Source organism: Arachis ipaensis, chromosome B2, assembly GCF_059453495.1.
Source record: "Arachis ipaensis isolate K30076 ecotype BB chromosome B2, ASM5945349v1, whole genome shotgun sequence".
Classification (NCBI taxonomy): Eukaryota; Viridiplantae; Streptophyta; class Magnoliopsida; order Fabales; family Fabaceae; genus Arachis; species Arachis ipaensis.
The window spans coordinates 121,368,437-121,391,195 of NC_142437.1; the positions used below are offsets into that span (position 1 = coordinate 121,368,437).

Sequence of the window (22,759 nt, forward strand, 5' to 3'; positions counted from 1 at the left end):
TCTCCCTGCAAAAAAAATTAATTAAAATAAATTTTTTTATTTTTAAATATCTATTTATGGTTACAAACGAACATTGCTCATAATTTTAATTCAATTTCTTTTTTTTATTTGTGATTTCATTGGAAACGTATACAAATGAGAATATAACATTCAAAGTTGTAAGGTGAAAGATCTTTATCAAAGAATCTCTATAGCTAATTCCAAAATTAGCAACCCAATATACATGGGGGCTGAGAGGGGTTAAGACAAAAACAAGAAAAGAAGAAAAAGGGTCTTACCAAGTAAGAAGACAGAGTAAAAAGACAGAGCAAAGTTGAATGTGGGAGTGTCCTTTGCCCTAAGAAAAACTCCCAATTGTTAAAGAAGACAGATGATTTGGATGGTGGTGGTGATAGCAGTGATGATACTGCGCTGTGTAAAAAATGTAAGGCCCACATCGGTTGGAGAGGGGAACGAAGCATGCCTTATAAGGGTGTGGATACCTCTCCCTAGCATGATGCGTTTTGACGAGTGAGTGTGGGGGGCTTCGGCTAGCATCCCTATCGTCAAAGGTAAAACTGTGAGGCCTTGTGTGCCAAAGCGGGCAATATCGTGCTAGCGAGTAGTCTGGGCTGTTACAGATGGTATCAGAGCCAGAACCCGGATCGATGTGCTAGCGAGTAGTCTGGGCTGTTACAGGTGTTCTCTCTCCAAACATAGTCAAAAAAGAGTTAAGTTCTTCCTAAAAGTATTGGGCTAAAAGGATGGAACCCAAAAGAACACCTTGAATAGCTGAATTTTTCTTCAATGGGAACTATATTGGTGGAAGTGGATTGATTGAATTTAGAGTGTAAAGGTGTCATCTAGTTAAAAGAAAACTAAACTAGATGTCACTTCACTAATGTCACATGTCAGGAGCTTTAGTTTAACGTGCATGAATCAACTTCCTACCTTTTCAGTTGACAAGACTTGAGGTGACACGAATACCTAAAGATATCTTGGAAAAAGCAGTAAACTAAATATCAGACTAAAAAACCATTGGACAATAGATTTCCTCTTGATAATGGTTTTACACTATAAAAAGGATCTCAAGCCACCTCTGTAAGCAACCATTTTCATCCCTTACTTTCACATTCACCTTCATCCTCTTCTAAGAGCTTCTTTTCTGAAAAACTTCACCTTCACTTTCATATTTTTCTAGACCTTTCTTATTCCTGAAGCTGAGAAGCTAGAAAACCCATCTCTTTCTCTTCCCAAAATTTCTCGCATTGTTCTTCATTTTATTCATAATAAAGACTAGTATTCAGGTGTTCCATCAGAGCACTTGACAACCATTAACCAACCCTGTCCACTTTAAACTAAAGCCTATTCATCCTCTTGTGACATTAGTGGAGGTCTCAACACTTGTTCTCCACCTCTATTTCTCATCATTAGTTCTTGTATTGCTTATTCGTCATTAATAGAAGTATTTTCCTCACAAGTATACTTACCATGAATCTCTCATCTTAGCCTTTATTTTTCACTTAATATATTTTTCACAAAACTCAACGAATCAGAGTTTAAACACTCTGTGCGATAAAATCCTATGGTCTATAACTGCTGTCTAGGGTTTGTTTGGTGGAACGATTTGGCTCGGTGGATTTTGTTAGTACCCTGAACTGTATGCACGATTGAAGTTGAGAGAAGGAGAAATGGTTATTCGCAAAACTCAATCACATAGCAGTAAGTGACATAGATAGAATAATCTTCTTGTATCCTTTTTAGTGTCATGTCACTGCCAGCGGCAAGGCTAAATGGCCGAGAATAAGGTAAGGGACTAACTCGGTGCATTTTTTACAATGTCGGGAACCTAAAGTCCTAAACGGTACAAATGATAAGTTATGTACTAAATTAATGTATTTTATGAATCTCAATGACCACTTTAAAATTTAATTCACTCAATTTTTTAATCCTTTTGTGCATATTTTTGAAATTGTGTTGAATGCCGGAATTTCTTATACATAATAATTTTTAACATTTACTTTAAGATACATTTTAGCTAAATTTATACTGTCATTATAGGTGAAAAAAATTTACTATTTTTAGTAATTAAAATTCTTTTTAAAACCATATAAATATTCCCAAAAAAAATTTACATTCTCCTAAAAAATGTCATTCTCCTCCTTTTGTTTAGTTATAGAAACAAAATAGTAACAAGAGAAAATTATAAGTGTGGGTTTCATATAAATATCTTCTTTTCATCCAAGTCATAATCATAAAATGGAGAATAAATACGGGCAAAATTGTTAACTTGTTCTATTTCTTATGACTATCCACCCTTTTATCACTTATTAGTAGGGCTGCATATGGATCGGAAAATATTTGCGGTAATTATCTGCATCCGATCCGAATTTTGCGGATATTATTCGATCCGCAGAGTCATCGGATCGGATCAGATTCGATCCGCACTATGGTAGGATTGGATTGCGGATTTAGTAGTGATATCCGCGGATCCGATCCGCAAATTAACATATCCACACGTCTCATCTAAATAACATAGTTTAAGAAAGAAAATCCTAATGTGATATGAATTTTAGTGTGTTTTTTTTTTATGAATTTTATGATATCTTATTTTTAATTTTTTATGTTGTACTTCAACTTAGAGTCTTAGAATAATCAAACTTAAATCTTGTGTTATTTTTTTTTTTTTATTACTTAAGAGAACTTTTATTGATAATATTTTAGGAGTAAATAGGCTTAAACAGATGAAAAATGAATTTTATGAATATTTTTTTTATAAAATAACTAAATAGAATCTTAATAGTTTTTTTTTTAATTATACGGATATACCAAATATCCAATCCGATCCACAAGTATGTAGATCAGAACAGATTTGGCCTGAAAAAAATGCGAATATTGTATCCGATCAGAACCATCCGGCAGCCCTACTTATTAGATCCATAACTAGTTAACTACTATTATTATGTCATGTTCTTTGACTCTTTGTATTCTCTTCCAATTTTACTCAGTCATGTAAAATAGTAACACTTTTTTGTTGTCTTCTTCCTGAAAGGAATCACAAGGAAAAAACTTGGCCATGATTTCGTTGGTGAAGGAGCTTTGGGGAACTCTCCTCTTCCTTTTCTCCATCCAATTCTGGAGAATGGGGTTGCTTTGGACCTTTTCCATTGTCTTTTCTCATTACCAATTAATCAAAGATTTCTTCTGTTCCCAACGACCTAAATCATATTACAGATGTTCCCCTTGTGTAGTCCCTGTTAGGCCCGTTGCTGTGGTCACAGGCGTAAGTTGTCTTCTCTTTGGCTTCAAAATCAAAACTTGATTATGTTATGCCAATTTTGGAATTAATTTTTTATATATAATCATACATGATTAGATGTATGTTACAATGCATAAAAGTTAACTTATATTTTTATTGGATTTATCTTTTCTAAAGTTTTGGTTCATGAAGAATCATGCATCCTATGTGTTTGATGATATGTGCCATTGAATTTAAAGTACATGCCATTCTCTTTGGTTATGGAAATTTTGTTATATTATATGATTTGGGTTTGTTTTGTTGGTGTAGGCAACATCTGGCCTGGGATTTTATACTGCTTATGAACTTTCCAAAGAAGGATATGTTGTTGTGCTTGGTAATTATTTATGCTTATGTCTTTCTCAATCCCCTCTTATTATTATTTTGGGGCTTTGCAAATCATGCTAGAAATAGATTGCGTTGTCCGTGAACAAATAACTTGTAATCCTAGTCTATGCAATGTGTGCCTAAGATTCTAGTTGTGAATGCAGTTGGGCGATCGCAGCAGTTGTTGCTTGAGGTACCTTTTATACACATCATGAGATCACGGTGATGATTTCCAACCTCACCATAAATTTTTTATGGGTGTTCTGATTGTTTGATAGGCGGAAAGAAAGATCAAAGATTGGAATAGAAATGCGCACCTCAAAGCTTTTCAGGTAGACCTGTCATCAGTTGAATCAATAATATTGTTCAGAAAGTCTTTGCAGCAATGGCTGTCGGATTCTGATTTGCACAGCTCAATACAACTATTGATAAATTGTGCTGGAATACTTGCAACTTCACCTAGAACCACAGCTGATGGATATGATCAGTAATAAACACTTCTCTCTCTTTTTTTATCTCACCTACCATTCACTCATAGTATTAATTAAGTTTTATATTAGTTAATAATTGTAAAGCCTCTGGAGGCAATGTTTGTAACATATGATCAACATGAACTTTGTGCTACCAAGACACGGAAAGACGCATGGAAGTGTAGCAAAATTGAATTTATTTTCTGGGTGTCCTTGCTCCAGAGTAAATAGCTGTTTTGTACTCATACACTCCACATTTGTCTGGCATCTTAGTTTTTAATTAATAGTAATTTTTGAAATCGATGAATGATTCACGTCATTCCTCCCAGGATGATTGGTACAAATTACATTGGTGCATTTGTTTTGACAAACCTTTTGTTACCACTTCTCGAAAGCAGTAATGTATCTTCCAGAATTGTGAATGTCACATCCTTTACTCATCGAAATGGTATGTATAATTATTATAATCCTACTTTTTGGTCTATATTTTTGTTTGGTGACTATGTTGCATGAGTTCGAATCTTCTTAATTAGATCACAGTGCTTCTCCTACAAACCCTGCTCAGGCTCTGTTCTTCAGTTACTGATATGCAGGTTGATGATCGAACTGTATCTGGGAAAAGATTTTTGAGTTATATGCAATATCCATATGCAAACATCTATGAGTATTCTAAATGTAAGCTATATTTGGTGAATTTATGCAGCTTATTTTATGTCTTTAGACCTAATTCCTAACTAGAATATAATTTGTTGAAGTGTTCCTTCTCCTCTTCACCTTTGAGCTTCAACGACAGCTACGCTTGAGGGAAAAATCTCACCAGATCTTCGTTGCGTATGCAGTTACCTTTGTTGGTCTTATTTCCTAGTGCTATGTGAAAATGCTGTTCCCAAGTGCTATGTTGTACTTTTCTTCTGTTTTTCCATTTACTTCTCCAGCTTTCATGAGTTAAATTAGAAAATTTAATTATTTGTGTTTAAGCTTTATTATTGTTAACATTCAGTTTCCATATTGTTGACATTAGTGCTGCAGATCCTGGAGTTGTACAAACAAATATTTTGAGAGAAGTTCCATCCCTCCTTTCCTTGTTGGCACACTTTGTACTGAAGTATCTGGGCCTTTTGCAATCCCCAGAATATGGGGTCAGTTCCATAATTGATGCTGCCCTTGCGCCACCAGTAAGTACACTTTTCATGGGACTAATTAGGTTTTTTTTTTTTTTTTGGGTCCACATTAACTTTGAAAATAAGCAAAAATTTTCTCATAAAGTAGGAAATTAATATGAAGGTTCACAACAATGAATTGAAAGATTCCGTTCTTTTTGTTGTGTTAATTTTACTGCAGCTCTTTCGCTTGTATGCATACGTGCAAAGTGCATACATGTTACACTTTTCTTGTGTTGCATTGATCATTTATTATAATCATGTATGGATTATGGAGTATAGTTAGCTTAATATTGATTTCAGGGAACTTCTGGAGCTTACTTCTTTGGGGGAATAGGTAGGACTATTGAACCTTCAATACTTTCAAGAGATGCTGGTTTAGCACTTAAGCTCTGGGAAACTACAAGGAATCTGCTATCAACGACCCCTTTTGGCGCTGAAGAAGATTAACCAGATGTAGCATTTGATCACGGGTTAAGACGTATAACAAAGTGCAGATGTGACACTTGCCTGATGTAGATTGATAACCTGTTCTTCGAATGAAGTTCTGAAGTTTTTGGCTCTTGGAAGCTACCACCATTATCTATGATGTGGTAGTATAGTTTTTTAAATGTGTCTAGCCACTAACACAATACTAGTATTCAGCTTTTAATTTACCAGATTGAGTATTAGAAAGGAAATAGAAACCTGTATTCTTACTATTCTTCTGCCCAGTTTTGTTTTTCCTTTTGGGCTGTAAGTTTTAGTTATCATAAATATTATGTTTTTCTGACGTATTAGACGATGTAACATTGTGAATTGTGTTCAAATACAATTAATTTAACAGACCCCAAAAGTATTAAAATGAAACTATGATGCTCAATTTTCTAATCCTTTTTTCTCTGTCCGGTATATTGTGCATCTGTTCGAAATTGCATTGAATGCCAGAACCTCTTTTTGTTACCTCTTATTTTAGTTCCTCATTCTGAGTAACTCTACTTTTGGTTCAAGTAGAAATTTGGTTAGTTCTGGATTTTACTTTTGGTTCAAGTAGAAATTTGGTTAGTTCTGGATTTTTATGTCGTTACCTCTTATTTTAGTTCCTCATTCTGAGTAACTCTACTTTTGGTTCAAGTAGAAATTTGGTTAGTTCTGGATTTTACTTTTGGTTCAAGTAGAAATTTGGTTAGTTCTGGATTTTTATGTCAAACGTTTGAATTTGTCGTTAAATTACTTGTAATAAAGGTGTCTATGCTGGTGTAGAATATCTAGAAATGAACATTGTGAGCATTACCAATAACCACACATGAATTCTTATGTATGTAAAGTGGACAAATGATGGAAGGAATACTTAATAGAGCCTCCTTTTTCAGCTCTTGCCTGGCTTCACCTAAAAGTAACATAACTGATTTTGAAACTACCCTTTTTCTGAACAAAATTTTTTGCATCAAGGATGGTGACAAGATCCATGCTAGCATAGTTATAAAATTTTGGAGTAAACTGATTCAAGGCGTTGTCTTCGCCGAGGGGTTGTGTTTGCAAACAAATCTATTCTTATATATAAAAGGTTGATATCTAAGTTTTTCTATATTGTGTTTAAGCCATATTTTCCTTTCTAACGATGCCATGTCAGCAATTTTATTTACTTGACAAAATTTGAAAATCAACCAATCATCCTTTAATAAAAAAATTAAAAAAATAAAAGAAAAAATTATTATCTATTATTTTTCAATTAAAACATAAAAGTACTAATTAAATACAATAAATATATATATTAAAAGTGTCATAATAATAATTATGAAAATTTTCATTTACAATTCTACAACTTATACATGTTAACAGTCTTACTACTACATTATTTGGCCTACTTATGCATGCTACATAAGACTCTATTACTCTTTATTTCTTAATCTCTCATATCAATTAGCGAAAATTCCTTCAAGTAAGTTTAAATTCGTCATATTTTCTTACTAAGGGCTTGTTTGGCTGAGGTTCTAAGAAAAGATCTTTTTTCGAGTTATCTTTTTTTAAAAGATCTTGTAAAAGTAAAAGTAATTTTATGTTTGGATATCTCATGCAAAAATATTTTTTTATTTATCAATTATATTTGGGTATAACAATATAAAAGTATTTTTTATTTATTTATTACATGAGAAACATCTTTTTTTCATCTTTTAAAAAAAATATAAATTATAGCTTTTCAAAAAAGATTTTTTTATTTTTCCAGTGCTTCTATTTTTATTACTAAAAATTTACCAAACACGCTAAAAAATAAAAAAGATATTTTTTTTCATTAAAAAAGATATCAAACAAGCACTAAATACATTCAAATATGTATTATTATAAAACAGAATAGTAAAAGTTTGGAGGGAGGTGAGGTGGGCAAGTCCCTTGCATTCCAACATCAAGTGTGAGAGACTCCAACCTTCCTTTGGGAGGCTCTTCACACACTTGCTGTATTCATGAATGCTTCAGAGCTCACCAGTTTCTCGCTGTAGCTGATTTGATGTGGGGGAATAGCACTCACTGGAAAGTGGAAACCATATGTGGGAGGAACAATGTGAGATGTGTAAATACTTGAGGCAACTCACTTGCATGTGCCTAATGGCCTCCAATTGATAGTTCACGCAGTAAAGGAGGTAGCACTGATGAGAGTAACATTGATGAACATAAACATATAAACAATGTCATTGATGCTAACATAATAATATTTACAATTGTTTCAAGTCAATTCCAAATTAACTACAATCAAATACTACTCAAAATTGAACAGTTTCAGAGAACTTCTCCTTCTTCCAAATCCTCACTAAGAAAGTTGTTGTCTTCAAAATCTTCTTCCCTAAGAACCAAACCTGTGTGGTTCTTCAACAATGGATTTCCCTTTGTGCAACAATGTGTCAGTGAATGGCCACACAAGTTTTCCAAATCCTGAAAGGACTTGAAAGCATCATCAAAGAAAATTGTTCTCTCCATTCTCTGCATCATCTCCCTCTGTTTCTTCCTTTGCAAGTAAACTCTGTTCCGTTGTGCAGCTTCATTGGTTTTCTTCTTCTCCAATATCAATTTAGCTTTGGCAATAGCTTCAGCAAGTTTTTTCCTTTTCTCCTCTGCATTCGATTTCAAAGGCTTTGAATTTGGCTTTGGCTCTTCTTTCTCTAACTTGTTTTCCTTCTCAGCTAGCCGCCATCTTCCCTCCAAATTCTTCCACTTTGTCTCGAAAAGATCACTTAACTTTGCGGCGGTTCGATGAACTTCATGCCCCGAGGGGTACTGTGACATGACATTGCGAAACACCGTTCTGATATCAGCAGCAAATTGATCAGTTTCGTTGTACAAATTGTTCCACAGCTTCCGCTGAATCCTCTCCAAATCCATCAAAGCCTTTCCTTTCTTGAAATACACTCCGTCTGGATGAACCAATAACCTTCTCAGCGTTACTGAACATTGCGTATTCTTGAATTCATCCATACGAGAAGAACTTCGTTTCTTCTTCTCTTCACGTTCCTTTACTGCATCAGTAGTAGTACCCTTCTTCATGCTTGAATTTTCTTGACTCTTTTCCACCTTTGCTCTCTTGTTGGCACGAGAATCAAGAACAACGCTGTTACTGTTACTGTTGTTGTTGTTGAATCCATCAACATGGCTGGATAATTCTGAAGAGGAAAAAACTCTTTTTTTGGGTACCCTCTTGTTGGCAGCATCTGAAGATTTCTTGGGAGGAACAAAAGTTGAAGACTTTGGAACACAAAACATCATCGTACTCAGTAGAATGCAACAATAACAGAGAATTGTTGATTAGATGAAAATAGAAAAACCCTATGAAGTGAAGTGTTTATGTTTTGTAAAGTTGCTTGGAACACAAGGTAATTAAGAAATCAGGGTTCCTTAATTAAAATGGAAGATTTTGCAGTTTGGCGTATCTTTTTTATTGAAATTTTAGTGATATAATATCTTATCTTTCAGAGAAATTAATTGCATCTTTTTAAAAATTAAATTTACATGAATTTTTTTTAATAACGTCCTAAATTTAATGACTAAATAGTTTTATTATAAATTATAAATTATAAATTATAAATAGGTACTAATTGAAAAGTAACTTTTTTAATGATATAGTTTTAAAGAGATTTGTATTTATTATTTTCTTAATATGTTTATATTTTTATTTTTAAATAGTTAGTTTAAAATGAAAAGACTATTTGTTCTCATCTTCATTTGAATTGATTTTTTTGAAGAAAGAATTAAAAAACTATTTTTACATAAGTATATAGGTTTTATTAGGATTTTTTAAAAAAATGTTTCTAACTAAAAAAGCAATGCTTTTGCTATTTTAAGTAAGCAATACGTTGCTTTGTGAGAAAACTAAATTTTAAAAATATTTTAATGAAATGTGTATTAAAAAAATTAAAATTAAAATTAAAATTACTTCTTAAATTTTTTATCTAAAGACAAAATTACTTTTTTGATAAAAAAATATTTTTAAAAATAAGAAATATTTAAAAAAAAAAATTAATCCAAACTGCAATATTATTGATATAACTTTATATATATATATATATCCTTCTAATTTAAATTTTTACTTATGATATGAATTGTAGTCATAATAATTCAAAGCTCCTTAGACAAATTTATGACTTCACATATATACTTCTAAGTTTACAATGATAAAGATCAAATAAAAAAGTGCGAGTTAGGAATTCTAGTAATCCTTAATTATCTGTATCCAATTCATCGACTAATCTTATTTAATTTTATTAGAAAGAATTTTTGTTACAGATAAACTGAGGGTAGCTAAGTGAATGCTTTTTAGTGGAACAAGGATTTCAGGCATGTTGACGAGATGCATTACAACTATAGCAGTTCAAAGTTGACAAATTATTGTTCATATCACAATTTCATTTCAAAGTTTTCTTTTCTTTATTTTTTTTTTTATCTACTAAAGGTAGAAACATTCCAAACAAGAAAAGATGATTAAGTGAAAATGTTTAATTCACATCATTCAAATGAACAAGCTTAAGCTTAAGTGAGACATTTGATCAAGCTCTGTACTGTTTGTGTAGTTGTGGTGTGAATTACTGCAACCAGAAACTTTAATCACAGTAAAAGAAAAGCAACAAAGTTAAATCAGCTTTTCTTATGAACAAAATTAAACCTCATGATTAGTCTTGTTAACAGAGTAAGTGGGTACAATTAATCAATATTAAACTATATTACAAGAATAACTCTATACTTCTATTAAAATTAATATTATTAAGGTGGCTACTTCTAATAAAATGTCTTTTGCGTGAAGATGATACTACCAACTTTTAGATAATTTAGTCAAATATATTAAATTAAACATAATACAATTTTCACATGAAGATGTGTTCGAGTGAGTAGACATCTATTATTAATGAAGAGTGTTAGGTAAACAATGACCATCTTGAATAACATAAACAACCACCAATCAAATAAAAACACATTACACCTCTAAATTAATCATCTAAATTTTAATATTAAAATAACCATCCATGCACCTATTGAAATGAACATCCAATATATCTATTATTCACATTGTTTAATATTTTTATTGTCTACCTATACTTTTTCATTATTAATTAAACTTGGACATTTAGAGTATTCCTTTTTTTTAGTTGCTCGCAGTATCTCCCAATTCGACAAGCTAAGGACTAATATATCGCATAATTGAGCTCCACTTAAAAGTCTGTCGCTAGCCAATAATTTGGCTCAGGATTCCAATCTTGACACTTGTTTAAGCAATGAGTGAGCCGAACACTCCACCAATCCAAATTAGTTATTTAGTATATTCCTTGGTGAATGCTGACAAACACATTATAATATTGGACGGTTAGAACAGTTGGAGCATTACACATAAAAAATGAGAGAAAACAAAAATGGAAAGAAAGAAGCAACATTTGGAGTCTATAATTAGTTGATCCCTTCTTTCTCTATGTCTCTCTGACTCTCTCTTCCTTTTAAGGTTATCGGAATCAATGACCCTTCACGCAACATCGTACAATTAGATCTCACACCAACCCATGTCGGTAAGTTCTTGTTTTTTCCCCCCGAATATATCATATTTTTTTGTAAATGATTATTGAGATTATAGGATTTGTTTGATCTAGTTGTTTTAATTCATGGTTTGGTTTTATTCAAATCACTTGGGTTGCGCTGCATTGAAAGAAATTTCGTTTCTTTTCTGTTCCAATTTCTCAATGCTGTATGTTTTTAAGGTTTCTCTCAGCTCGGGAATGGAAAAACCTGATTTTGAAAATTCATTGGCGTTAAGAAAAAAGTTTTTGTTTTTTGTTTTTTTTTTTTTCTGAAAAAGAAAATAATGATGATATTTTGGAAAATTGAAATGCAATGATATCCATAGTAGCTAGAATCTCGATTTAACTCTTAAAATCTTCCGATATTACGATTTTAAATGAGTTTATCGATTTTACGAAATTTGTACTAAGTCTGACGATTTTACGATTTAAATCTTGTTAAGATTTTACGTTTTACGTTTTTTATTTATTTTTTCGATTTTACGTAAAATCTCGATTTTCTCTACCTTGAATTTTTGATATCCAGAATTCAGTCAACATTTAGCAGTAGATGTTGACAATATTGGGATCAGGAATTTGATGTGGATGATGCTGGAAACAATGAATTTATGAAGCTTAAATATATATATTTTTTATATTATCTGAAACTTGATTGAAGGATTCACCAAGCAAGAACCCTCCTACAACCGAAGTGGACCTTGGTTTTGAGAAGGTTCCTGAGAAGATTGAAGAAGATGGAAAAGTTGCAGGTCCCATGCTCCATTGTGGTAATTGTGATACAGAAGTAGTTCACAAGCTGGCTGAAATGTTCCTTCCAGGATTGGCTTGTGCCTGCGTCGATAACACGACCGGATATCCCTTCTCCACACCTGGTTCAGTGGCAGGTAATTTCAGAAAGGAAATGATAGATTATCTCACACAAAGAAGTGAATCATTTGTAGCTGAGTCTGTTATCTTAGAAGGTGATCCACAAGGTGAAGTATTGGATCATCCGTTTGATATTATTTCTTATTTCGTTGATGAGTTTGTTATTTCAAAGAGGAATCTCGTTAGTCAGGTCTCTGGATGGCTGCTAAGTGATTGGAGAGAAGACAAAGTAGATGATTTTATTCAGGAGATGGAAATGAATGGATTTTGGTCCTTTGATAGAAGAGAAACTATCGCCAAGTCTCTGCTTAAGAATGTTGATTTCAAGAATGCATATCACTGCAATGAAAGTTTTCATTCTCAAGAAGATCTTGACAATCATGTTGATGTTTGCAACTTTAGAACTGCATTCTGTCAAAATGAGGGATGTGATGCCATGTTTTGCTCAGCTCATTTTGAGCAGCATGACTTGACCTGTCCTTTCAAGATAATTCCGTGTGAACAGAAGTGCTCAGATAGCATTATGAGACGTGATATGGACCGGCACTGCATAACTGTTTGTCCGATGAAGATAGTGAACTGTCCATTTTATGGAGTAGGTTGTAGAGCTGCCGTTGCTCAATGTATGATTGAAAAGCATTGCTCAGACGACATTAAGACACACTTGATGCACGTGCTTAAAGGCATCCACAGGGAAGCAACTGCTGAAGATCTCAGCCGACGAGTGGAGAAAATTATGCAGGTTAGTCAAGATATGCATTATAACAACTTTTGCTGTATAAATTTTAAGTAGGATAATGTTGTGTTTGATGACATTCTGAAGACTTGAAAAGATTTTCAAATTAATTATTGACGAACTACTGAAAGGATTGTGTTACCTTTCTAATCTCATTAACGCAACGGTACTGTTAATTTTGATTGTTTTGTGCTATGAACTAATGGTTTAACTTATACATTAACTAGACACACATTAACAGGGGCCTTGAGCTGAAAAATCTTATTGATTAGTTTCATTTGTTCTTTCACCACAAAACTATAATATATATAGACCAGATTTGTTGCTTGATTGAATAGTGTATTAGTATCATGTATCTTTTTGTTCATTTTATAAGTTACTCAAGAATTCTGCTTGAGAACAGCTTCTTGCACTTGACCTCTTGATTTATTTCAGTACAGTTCTGTTGGATTACCTATTATTTAGCTTATGATCATAACATTTAGGAAATTCGGCTGATTCTAGTGATTTTGTTCCCTTTGAGCAATAGATCTAAGTTTTGATTTTGAGTTGTTTAGACCAAAAAACAAAGGAGAGTTTGAGAGAACATGAATTTAGTGTTATCCTCTTGTCAAATAGCCTTAATTGTAAACTTAATTGATCAGTTTCGATTCGGTTTCCAATATCATTTGAGGATAAAGATTTTCGAATTTTCTTTGTTTAACCGGTATTCGCATGCTTTATGACAGGCATCATCAGGGACCAGGTTAGCAGAGGCTCGGGACATGAGAATGTTCAAATCTATTGTCAAGAATCTTGAAGCAAAGGTAGGGCCTATGGAAGTAACTCCCAAGAATGAAGATAGTCATGAAAGTAGCACAGAAACACAAGGGCACTGAACAGAACACACAATAAGGAAGATGAAAGTAATGTAAATAAGGAAAATGGAACTGAGGGTAGTAATGCAGAGAATGTTAAAACACACAGGATCTTAAAATTTTGTAACTTAGAAGGTGGAAAGAGTTTTGAAATGTTGCTCAAGTTTTCTCATAAGAGAAGACATTTTTCCATTTCTGTATGTAACTATTGGCATATGCAAAATTTTCCCATTTGTTAAGAGATTTGCAACATTCCTTACTATCCTCTGTCCTCCCTGCATTTCTTGTGCATCTTTTCTTATTTTTTTCACAGATAAATTTTTATGGAATTTGGATATTTTATCATGGAGATATTTTGCTATGAGAGAATCATTATTATTTTTTTAGATATATCATATATACACTTACAATGCACACAGATTAAATACCTATTATATTAAAAAACACAGTAATACACATTTGTAGATAATTTAAACCAAATTATTCCATCATGTTCGGATAACTGGCAAACGTAGAGTTAACTTACAATCAATTCACCAAGATATTTTGATTTCCAAACATCTGGTCACAAGCATCACATTAACATGAACAAAATAGGTGGTTCTGATTGTTACAACAAAGTTTCACTACATCCTCATTGATATGCACTTTCAATTTTCTCAGACTTTCCTCATCAGAAGAAACAACCTCTGATCAAGCTCAAACTTGTTGAAGTGAGAGGGTTCTCCCTTCAACATCATCAGAAGTCCACCAAATGAAATATTTATCTCCCTATAATTCAAAACCAATAAACCATATAAAGGAGGGGAAATGTAAAAGACTCTGCAACATTGAATTATAATTTAATTGGATAAAGTTCAGCTCTAACTATGGTGCTGCTACTTGGAAACAACATCCTCTACATGTCTCTCCATTCTTTAGAAAGGAAGAAAATACAAATAATTGTGTTCTCGGAGATAATGTCGTATATCTGTCCTTGGATACAAACACATTTTTCTATCTCACAACTTTTATATTTGTGGTTTGTGTCAGTTACCAAGACAAGCAAACTATGCAGGAATTATATTAATTATTAAAAGCATCATTGTTAAACTTACGCTTTTTCACGCCCCGAACCCTCTGATACCCTATAGAGCTTCCCATACATGACATATTCAAAATTCTCGGCCAATGATAGCCGATTGTTCTGGAAAACAAAGAAAATCAAAGAATTCATTAAGGGAATAAAAAAACTAGCATGAGAACAAAGAAAAAATATGAATTATAAAGGGAACTATAGACTTTGTAATTAACTATTATTAGTCCACAAATATCAGATGTATTTAGGAGAAGAAAACATTCAAGAAATATACTTAGGAGAGGAAAACATTCTCTTGCCACATCAACTCTATTCGTGATCTAAATTCCAAGATTATGATGAACAAAAGCTCCAAACTATCAAACAGAAATCTAATGGCAATGTTACTACAACTAAAGATTGTCACACACCTTAGGATGTCAATGCTCACATTGTCTAATACACACGAAAAGATATACATTCCTTGTTGGAACTTGGAACAAACCATTTACCTGAACAAGAAGATAAGACATAAGACATGACAACAATTTACCTGAACATAATACCCAGTGTCTGGTGTTCCATCCGGATTAAGCGTTGGAACAAGCAGGAGTGCAAATTTCTGACCAACCTTTAATGGATATAACTCAGAATTGATGTCAAGGTGCATAAACATGTCAAACCTTTCACTCCTTGCTTCAATGCGAGTAACTTCAACATCACACAAAACCAAGGTGTTGGAATCAAATTCAGACAACAAAGTCTAACAATAATGTCTCTAATAAGAGCAAATAATCCACTCATCAGATAACATGTTTTTTAATGGAAATTTTGGATTTAAACACCACGAAAGAGGTCAAGTAATATAACAGTGGAGTGCAAATAGTTATTTAAAAAAAAAAATAGAATGTAATAGAATCAGCTAACTTCACAAGAAATTAAATTTAAAATAAATAAATAAAAATCCGTTTTACACTGAGACTCTCATTCTAGCACCAAAAAATAAATAAATAAATAAATAACACTCCACAATGCAATGAAATGCAGCTTATTAAAATAAATAAGAACAATTTTAACTGAAAAATTAAAACAAAATAAATATGCAATATTGCATTTTAGTTTTTTTTTTTTTTTATCTTGATTAAAAAAAGGTTAATCGTAAAAACACTGCAACTAAACAACAGTATTTTAACACAGAGGTAGCGATCAGCTTAATAAATTCGTCTAAAGTTAAAACCTTCAACTCATCAATAATAGGAAGCAAGGCAACAGATTTATAGAGAAGCAATAATAAAAGTTGAGTAATAATAATAATAATAATAATACCTTTGTCAAATAATTTTTTGTCATCAGGGTTCAATCTTTCAACTCTAAAGATATCTTCGAAGAGAACCTCCACCATCGTCGTAGTAGCGGTAGCACTAAGCCACTAAGCAAAATCCACCAACTCGTTTCTTCAATATGGACTCTGGTGTGTAATAAACTAATAATGGTTCGCTTTGACCGGTTTGGTCCGGTTCGGTGATTTGGCTTTGGAATTTGGATTTGGGCCCACTAATATTTTGTGATGGATTGGGCCTGTTATGGCCCAAATTATAAGGCCCATTTATAATAATTAGTGTGTTTTGCTTTGAATCCTTCCCTGACGAGTAAGAAGAGCCACCGGCAGCTGCTACCAGCGCCTCCTCAAAACTCAGGTACCTATGCTCTTAAAGATTGCTAGTAATTCTTCATTTCCAGCTTCTAGCTATCGATTCTTTCATTTTGTTGTAGTAGTAGTAGTTGTTTTCATTTCTCTCTTAGTGTGTGTGATTTTCATTTGTTCAAATCTTTGCATAGCCATAATTAATAATGATGCGAGTTGTTCTTAGATAGGTGGCATTTAAATCGTGTTGAATATGCGTATGCAAATTTTGTAGTTGTTACTGCTGCAATATTGGCAACCTTGTTCTCCCTCCATAACCTTTTGATGTTGCTTTTGTTCGAGCAGGGTGGATACCGGCGTAAAGCATGCTTTTTGTTATTGTGTGCTTATTTATGGTTTAATATATTCATTAATTTATTATAATCTGGTTATTCTTATTGAACCACGGTTAAACCAGTTAGACCTTTAAACTTTTGAATAGTTACCAAAACAATTCGATGTCCGGTTCAGTTTTTACAACCATGCTGATATCTCGTCTTCAACCACTGTGGTGGCTTTATGTTGGTTTTGTTGCACTTTAAGCATGGAACCCCCTAATGAGGTTATTGTCATCTACGTGTTTGATGTGTATCCCGAAAGAATTTCATATACTCTGAAAGTGAAATTTATGTCTAATAATGTGCCATTGCAATAAAGTAAAATTGATTTGATACTGAAAAAAATGAATTTTTATTGTGGATTGTTATTATATGTTGCTGCTGCTACTACTTCATTATGCTCTATCAATTTCTGCTGCTGCTTAGTTTTGTTGAATGTTGTTTTTGGATTGTTGTTGTTGTTTTTGATTTGGGTAAATTGTTGCTTCATTTATAGGAAATGAATCGTAGAACGAATCAAAGTATGCCTTGCCTATTATTACTTTATAATGAGAATGCATCTTTATGCAGTAGATTATTAGATTTAGTATATTTATGTTCATGTTTTATGATGGTTTATTTATGTTTAACACTCCATGGCTTTTTGCCTTTTGATGCCTTGAGATTATGTTCTTATGAATATGTTGGTAGATTATTAGATTAAAATGTTATGTATGATACATATTATATATAGGTCCGCTTTCCACTATAAAGCATGGTGTTGTTGAATTGTGACAGGCGTTTTTGCTTCTTCGACAATGGCAACATGGTTGCAAAGGATAATTAGAACCAGAGCCTCTAGTTTTCCCCCAACAACACCAAAACTGCTCCCTCATCATTCTTCTCCTTCTTCTTCTAGATTCTTCTCCAAATCAACCCAATACATTGGTACGCTACCTATCATTTCCTGCTATATACCCCATCTGCATTTTCATCCTCAACTTAGGACTCTTCATATGTTTTTATTGTGTTTAGTCTCTCGAAAACTAAGTCTTTCAATGTAATTTGAATGATTGTTTTTGTGTAACTGTGCTTGATTATGCAGTGAAGGTTGGAATACCAGAGTTTCTAACGGGAATTGGGAATGGAGTTGAATCCCATGTTGCGAAACTTGAATCTGAATTAGGTGACTTCCAGAAGCTTCTCGTCACTCGCACCCTCAAACTCAAGAAGCTTGGCATTCCTTGCAAACATGTAATCCTTTGCTCTTTACTTGCTTTCTTTGCTACATACGTCCTATTATGATGCATCATAAACTGTTATATATAAACTGAAAAAAGTAAATAAGCTTGAGATTAGTTTCTTGAGGTTACCATCCCGCACCATTCTATTGAACTGGACAAACCTACATTCATGTTGTACAATAATAACGAGTTAAGAATTCTGATAAGAGAGGGACTTATAGGGAGGTAGAATTTCAGAAAGTGAAAGACAGACGAGGGAAATTTAAGAGAATTAACATACTATCGATACCCTTTCTCCATTTGGCACTTATTCTGATTTTCTCTCCTTCTGGACCGATGACCTATGGTCCCACCTCCCGTGCTAACTTTTCTGATTTTGTCACTTAACTCATGCAATCATGCTGATTCATCATATCGTGGTTGGGTTTTGTCGCTACCTTGTATATTACATATACACTAGCTTAAAGATTAAGGGTGTGTTTATTATGAGTTTCATGTTTGAAGGGAAGGAAACGGAGGGAAGAGAGGGGGGTTTTGAAAATTGTTGTAGATTACGTTATAACAATTTTCAAGTTGACATTTTAAGGAGTTGTGGTGTAGGGCTGAAAGAAGGTAGGGATGAAATGAAGAAGATGGATGAGTGTGTTGTTGCTGCTGCTGCTGTGTTGGTGCCTTGGTGATGGGTGGTGAGACTGTTCTCGTTCGGTCAATCCTAGGACTTATTAATTGGGACTAAGATGACCCACTTTTTACCTTTTGTTATGATTGAAATACTGATTTCTTTTGTTCTTGAAACGTACAATTGTATAGTTCACTTTCTAAACCTAGTTTCTGGTTTTGCAGAGGAAGTTAATATTGAAATATGCACACAAATATAGGCTTGGATTATGGAGGCCACGTGCTGAGCCCATGAAAGCCTAATTAGTTTTGGAGTAGAAGGGTATGACCAAATCATATACGTTTTGTCGCAGTGGCATGACACTACTCAACTTTGCATGAAATGATGAAAGTCATTGCCTTATCCATCTTTTTCGTGAGGTTGTTTCTTCTGGAAAAAAATATATTTGTTATTTCCTATCTTCAGGGTTGTCATGGCATTTTCCATGTTTAATCACAAGATGATTAGACAGCATGTTGTGCATGATTTATGTATGAATGTGATAACTTTAGATTTGGGGGGCTTGTGCCTTGTACAAATGTCATAACTTCCCCAATATTTTAGATTTCAATTTCACAATAAGCAATGAAACTAACTACTAAACATGTTCCACCTTTTTTTTTTAACTTGAAGGGAAGGTAATCTACAAAATCGATTGTCATACATACACGACGATTATTTTATTTATTTATTTGAGTTAATGTGTGTTATGCCGGTCTCGTTGATGTGATGAACAACTCAAGTCAGAAAAGATATGATGTAGAAAAACACTTCATGACGACATATTCATAATAGTACCTAACGTTAGAAAGCATTAAGCTAAATATTGAAATGAGCCAATGACGCACTTGGTGAAGAGTTAAAAACGATTCCATTGTGGATAGATGCCAACTTTTTCAGGTGTATTCTGATGTGAGAAGTGTTTTTACTCGAGAGTTTGCACAACACGTGGAAAGGAAAATCTAGGCTTGATCTAATTGATTCTATGAAGCTTTAACTATTAGATCATAAAGCAATTAGTGTTATATGATCATACATGGTTGAGTTAATTCGACATGCTCCTTTGGTTGAGTTAATTCGACATGCTCCTTTGAATTTGTAAAGAAACTAATGCAAAGTATGGGTTAATTCTAAACTTTGGAGACTATAGATAAACTACTAACACTGCTGCGAAGGTTTTAGTGATTAATCCCCTGCTTTTCGTAACTGTGTATGCCTGTTAGAATGAATATATTTATTATTAAAAAAAAACAAAATCAATTAATAAAAAATATGGAAATAAAAAAGAAATGGAGATGCGGGGGATCGAACCCCGTGCCTCTCGCATGCAAAGCGAGCGCTCTACCATTTGAGCTACATCCCCATGCATGTTGAAAGGCTTTAGCTAAAATATATAACAGAGTGAAGGACAGATGTTTCGAAGTAATGGAGTGAGTTACATCACTAAAATGTGGTTAGGAGTTTTTGCTTTTTATTCTGAAGTTTGTAATTTATAAGTTCCTTTGAATAATTTTACAAACAAAATTAAATTTTGTCAGTACAATTCAAACAACATTATTATATCTACTTTTGAGATAAATAAATTTTCAAAACAAATCATATTGAACTACTAAACCTAATTTGGATCAAAATCAGCATTACAAAATCATGGCCAAATCTATGTTTGCAAACTATAATCTAAATGCACCCTGTATCTCATGATTTTACTTTTTAAGGCATCTTTGTTAAAATTTTTGCTTGTTTTTCCTCAATTTTGTTTTATATATTTTTATTGGTCTAGGATTTAAAGTATATATATTTAGTTGTTAAAATGATCACTTTTTAATATTTTATTATTAATAATAATCTTAAACTTTAGAAATATCAAATTAAAAAAATAAAATAATAATACCCATTCAACATTCATAATCATGTGATTTTGTGTAGATTTTGAGCTCAGGTACTAAATCGTTGTCTTGATTTACTTTGTTATTCTTTCATTGACTAAAAAAACGAAAATTTCAAATTATTAAAATCGAAATTAGTAATTAGAAGTAGAAGCCAACTTAGTAAACAACTAAACATAATGTTAATAGAAGTATTAAGTATAAATATAATAACTAAAGAGTAAACAATAAATAGGCCTTTGATTTCTTATCTCAAAAATAAATAAATTTTTAACTAATTAAAAATATAAAAATATTTTTTATTTTTTAAAATATAAGACATCTAAATTTTTCTGGAAACTAATTTATTGTTATATATTTTGAATAGAAAAATTTAAATATCTCATATTTTAAAAGATAAAAAATATTTTTATTTTTTTAACTAATTAAAAATTTATGTATCTTAAAATTAAAAAGATAAAAATCTATTTATCTTTTTTCTCATAACTAAATTTAATAAATTTGGTTAATTACTTACTAACCAAAATAGTTACTTTATTTTAAGCAATCTAGAGGGTAGAATTGACATTTCAAGAGTTACACATCACACTATAAAAGCTCAATAGTTAGAATTAGGGTTATTTTCTTTCAATCCTCCCTGACGAGTAAGAGAGCAAGCAGCAGCAGCTACAAGCGACTCCTCAAATCTCAGGTACCTGCGCACTCAGCCATTGCTATTAATTCTTCTATTCAAGCTTATTGATATCAATCCTTTCTTTTCTCCTTCTTTGTTGTTACGTCGTTCCAATTTTTCCCTAAATTATTGTTTTTTAGTTTATTTTTTCAGTATTTAGGTGATTATGTACCTACTTTCTAATTCGTATCCCCCGAAAGAGAATTTTTTGGCGGCTTCCGTGGTCTTGTTGAGCTAGTGTCTTTTGTTTTCCAGATTTTAGTTCTATATCTCCTTTATCATTATAGTTGTTATTTTTTTTCTTAAATATATTGTTTCTTATAATAAAGATACGTTTTCCCCTTGCATTGACATCCTATTCTAGATTTCCGTAATGATTTATGACTTGTTTTGTAAAATCCTGATCTTTCACTTAAAGTAGTTAAGGTGTGTTTCGTAAAGTTTATGTGTAATCTTCTTCAGAAGATGTTTTGTTGGGTTATATTTTGCATTGGGTCATATTCTATGGCATATTTGCAGGAATAGAGGTTTTGAATAATTAAATGTTTTCTAACATTCTGTACAGTGTCTTGAATGTTTTTTAGAGTACTTAAGCCTTTCACAGCAATCAGTTGGGCTTTCTATGATTATGATATAGTAGCTGTTAATTTTTGTTAGATTTTGAACCATCAAAGTTTCTATGATCTGGGTTGCTAGTGCTGTTGTGTTTCAGCAACATTAATTTGCTTCCTTGTTCAATTGGATGCTATTGTCTTAGTTGTTTGGGTTAGATTTCAATTGAAAATTCAAGAACATTGGTTATGGAATACATTACATTGTGAGCAAAACCCATAGGAGGCAGTGATTTTGTTGTAGTAGTAGTTGTTTGCATGTCTAACCTTGTGTGTGTGATTTGCATTTATTCAAATCTTTGCATAGCCATAGTTGACAATGATGTGGCATGTACTAGATAGTTGGCATTTAAAACATGTTCAATATGTGTATGCAAATTTTGTAGTCATTACTTATGCAATATTGGCAATCTTCTCTCTCTGTAACCTTTTATTGTTACTTTTGTTCGAGCAGGATGGATACTGGCATAAAGCACGCTATCGTTGTCAAGGTTATGGGTCGCACTGGGTCTAGAGGGCAAGTGACCCAGGTTAGAGTCAAGTTTCTGGATGATCAGAACCGCCACATCATGAGGAATGTGAAGGGACCAGTGAGAGAAGGTGACATTCTCACCCTACTTGAGTCTGAGAGAGAAGCAAGAAGATTGCGCTAGATGGTCACCGATGGTTTTTCTCTGTATTAAGTAAAAAAATTGTGGATTTTTGTTCCTCTGGTTTTAGTTTTAATGGTAGTTAGCAGATGCCATAGTTCGATGCTACTTTTGTTGTCCTGGATCTATACTATATGCTCTTATTATGAAACTTAAATTTTGATATTGAGGTGGCTGAATTTACGATTTTTTTTGTGATTTGATTTTTATATAATGCTTTCCCCACTCTGATATTGAGCTGTGGACATGACCTGGG

The 22,759-nt window shown here is 32.8% G+C and overlaps 5 protein-coding genes and 1 non-coding gene across 9 annotated transcripts; 4 read left to right on the forward strand and 2 right to left on the reverse strand.

Annotated features, from left to right (window-relative positions):
• The first annotated feature begins 2,833 nt into the window (after positions 1-2,833).
• LOC107626198 (uncharacterized) lies at positions 2,834-6,083 on the forward strand. 3 transcript variants are annotated; one of them, XM_088504146.1, is made up of 10 exons: positions 2,834-2,925; positions 3,032-3,262; positions 3,548-3,614; positions 3,769-3,797; positions 3,883-4,091; positions 4,404-4,522; positions 4,654-4,749; positions 4,830-4,905; positions 5,096-5,249; positions 5,538-6,083. In XM_088504146.1, exons 2-10 carry the CDS (start codon positions 3,056-3,058, stop codon positions 5,682-5,684), a joined length of 1,104 nt encoding a protein of 367 aa, XP_088360272.1. In that variant the 5' UTR covers positions 2,834-2,925; positions 3,032-3,055; the 3' UTR covers positions 5,685-6,083. The 3 variants fall into 3 exon arrangements, with proteins under 3 accessions (XP_088360272.1, XP_016184506.1, XP_088360273.1); XM_016329020.3 differs by lacking the exon at positions 2,834-2,925 and having other exon boundaries at positions 2,939-3,262; XM_088504147.1 differs by lacking the exon at positions 2,834-2,925 and having other exon boundaries at positions 2,939-3,262; positions 4,830-4,921; positions 5,538-5,679.
• A 4,982-nt stretch (positions 6,084-11,065) lies between these two features.
• On the forward strand, positions 11,066-13,959 carry LOC107626199 (TRAF-like superfamily protein). Of its 2 annotated transcripts, none has more exons than XM_016329022.3 (3): positions 11,066-11,254; positions 11,922-12,872; positions 13,595-13,959. In XM_016329022.3, exons 1-3 carry the CDS (start codon positions 11,249-11,251, stop codon positions 13,742-13,744), a joined length of 1,107 nt encoding a protein of 368 aa, XP_016184508.1. In that variant the 5' UTR covers positions 11,066-11,248; the 3' UTR covers positions 13,745-13,959. The 2 variants fall into 2 exon arrangements, with proteins under 2 accessions (XP_016184508.1, XP_088360274.1); XM_088504148.1 differs by having other exon boundaries at positions 11,067-11,588; positions 11,790-12,872.
• A 180-nt stretch (positions 13,960-14,139) lies between these two features.
• Positions 14,140-16,281, reverse strand: LOC107626200 (DNA-directed RNA polymerases II, IV and V subunit 8B). The gene is made up of 4 exons (XM_016329024.3): positions 16,107-16,281; positions 15,334-15,491; positions 14,821-14,909; positions 14,140-14,494 (listed from the first exon to the last, which is right to left on the reverse strand). Exons 1-4 carry the CDS (start codon positions 16,180-16,182, stop codon positions 14,383-14,385), a joined length of 435 nt encoding a protein of 144 aa, XP_016184510.1. The 5' UTR covers positions 16,183-16,281; the 3' UTR covers positions 14,140-14,382.
• Positions 16,282-16,430: 149 nt separating this feature from the next.
• On the forward strand, positions 16,431-19,334 carry LOC107626201 (uncharacterized). The gene is made up of 4 exons (XM_016329026.3): positions 16,431-16,477; positions 17,580-17,729; positions 17,887-18,035; positions 18,869-19,334. Exons 2-4 carry the CDS (start codon positions 17,600-17,602, stop codon positions 18,944-18,946), a joined length of 357 nt encoding a protein of 118 aa, XP_016184512.1. The 5' UTR covers positions 16,431-16,477; positions 17,580-17,599; the 3' UTR covers positions 18,947-19,334.
• A 639-nt stretch (positions 19,335-19,973) lies between these two features.
• Positions 19,974-20,046, reverse strand: TRNAA-UGC (transfer RNA alanine (anticodon UGC)). The gene has a single exon. It is a non-coding gene; the product is annotated as a tRNA-Ala (tRNA).
• Positions 20,047-22,308: 2,262 nt separating this feature from the next.
• Positions 22,309-22,689, forward strand: LOC107626202 (small ribosomal subunit protein eS28). The gene has a single exon (XM_016329027.3). The coding sequence runs from the start codon at positions 22,309-22,311 to the stop codon at positions 22,504-22,506; it is 198 nt and encodes a 65-aa protein (XP_016184513.1). The 3' UTR covers positions 22,507-22,689.
• The last annotated feature ends 70 nt before the right edge of the window (positions 22,690-22,759 follow it).

Bases quoted from the DNA above. Each gene is read 5' to 3' on its own strand.
- LOC107626198 (XM_088504146.1), top strand. From the start codon at position 3,056: ATGATTTCGTTGGTGAAGGAGCTTTGGGGAACTCTCCTCTTCCTTTTC. The intron at 4,523-4,653 runs GTATGTATAATT...TCTGTTCTTCAG, and splicing joins ATCCTTTACTCATCGAAATG to TTACTGATATGCAGGTTGAT. The intron at 5,250-5,537 runs GTAAGTACACTT...TATTGATTTCAG, and splicing joins ATGCTGCCCTTGCGCCACCA to GGAACTTCTGGAGCTTACTT.
- LOC107626199 (XM_016329022.3), top strand. The intron at 12,873-13,594 runs GTTAGTCAAGAT...GCTTTATGACAG, and splicing joins GAGTGGAGAAAATTATGCAG to GCATCATCAGGGACCAGGTT.
- LOC107626200 (XM_016329024.3), bottom strand. From the start codon at position 16,182: ATGGTGGAGGTTCTCTTCGAAGATATCTTTAGAGTTGAAAGATTGAAC. The intron at 15,492-16,106 runs GTATTATTATTA...GTGATGTTGAAG, and splicing joins CAAAAAATTATTTGACAAAG to TTACTCGCATTGAAGCAAGG. The intron at 14,910-15,333 runs GTAAATTGTTGT...TTTGTTTTCCAG, and splicing joins ACACTGGGTATTATGTTCAG to AACAATCGGCTATCATTGGC.
- LOC107626201 (XM_016329026.3), top strand. From the start codon at position 17,600: ATGGCAACATGGTTGCAAAGGATAATTAGAACCAGAGCCTCTAGTTTT. The intron at 17,730-17,886 runs GTACGCTACCTA...TTGATTATGCAG, and splicing joins CAAATCAACCCAATACATTG to TGAAGGTTGGAATACCAGAG. The intron at 18,036-18,868 runs GTAATCCTTTGC...CTGGTTTTGCAG, and splicing joins TTGGCATTCCTTGCAAACAT to AGGAAGTTAATATTGAAATA.
- LOC107626202 (XM_016329027.3), top strand. From the start codon at position 22,309: ATGGATACTGGCATAAAGCACGCTATCGTTGTCAAGGTTATGGGTCGC.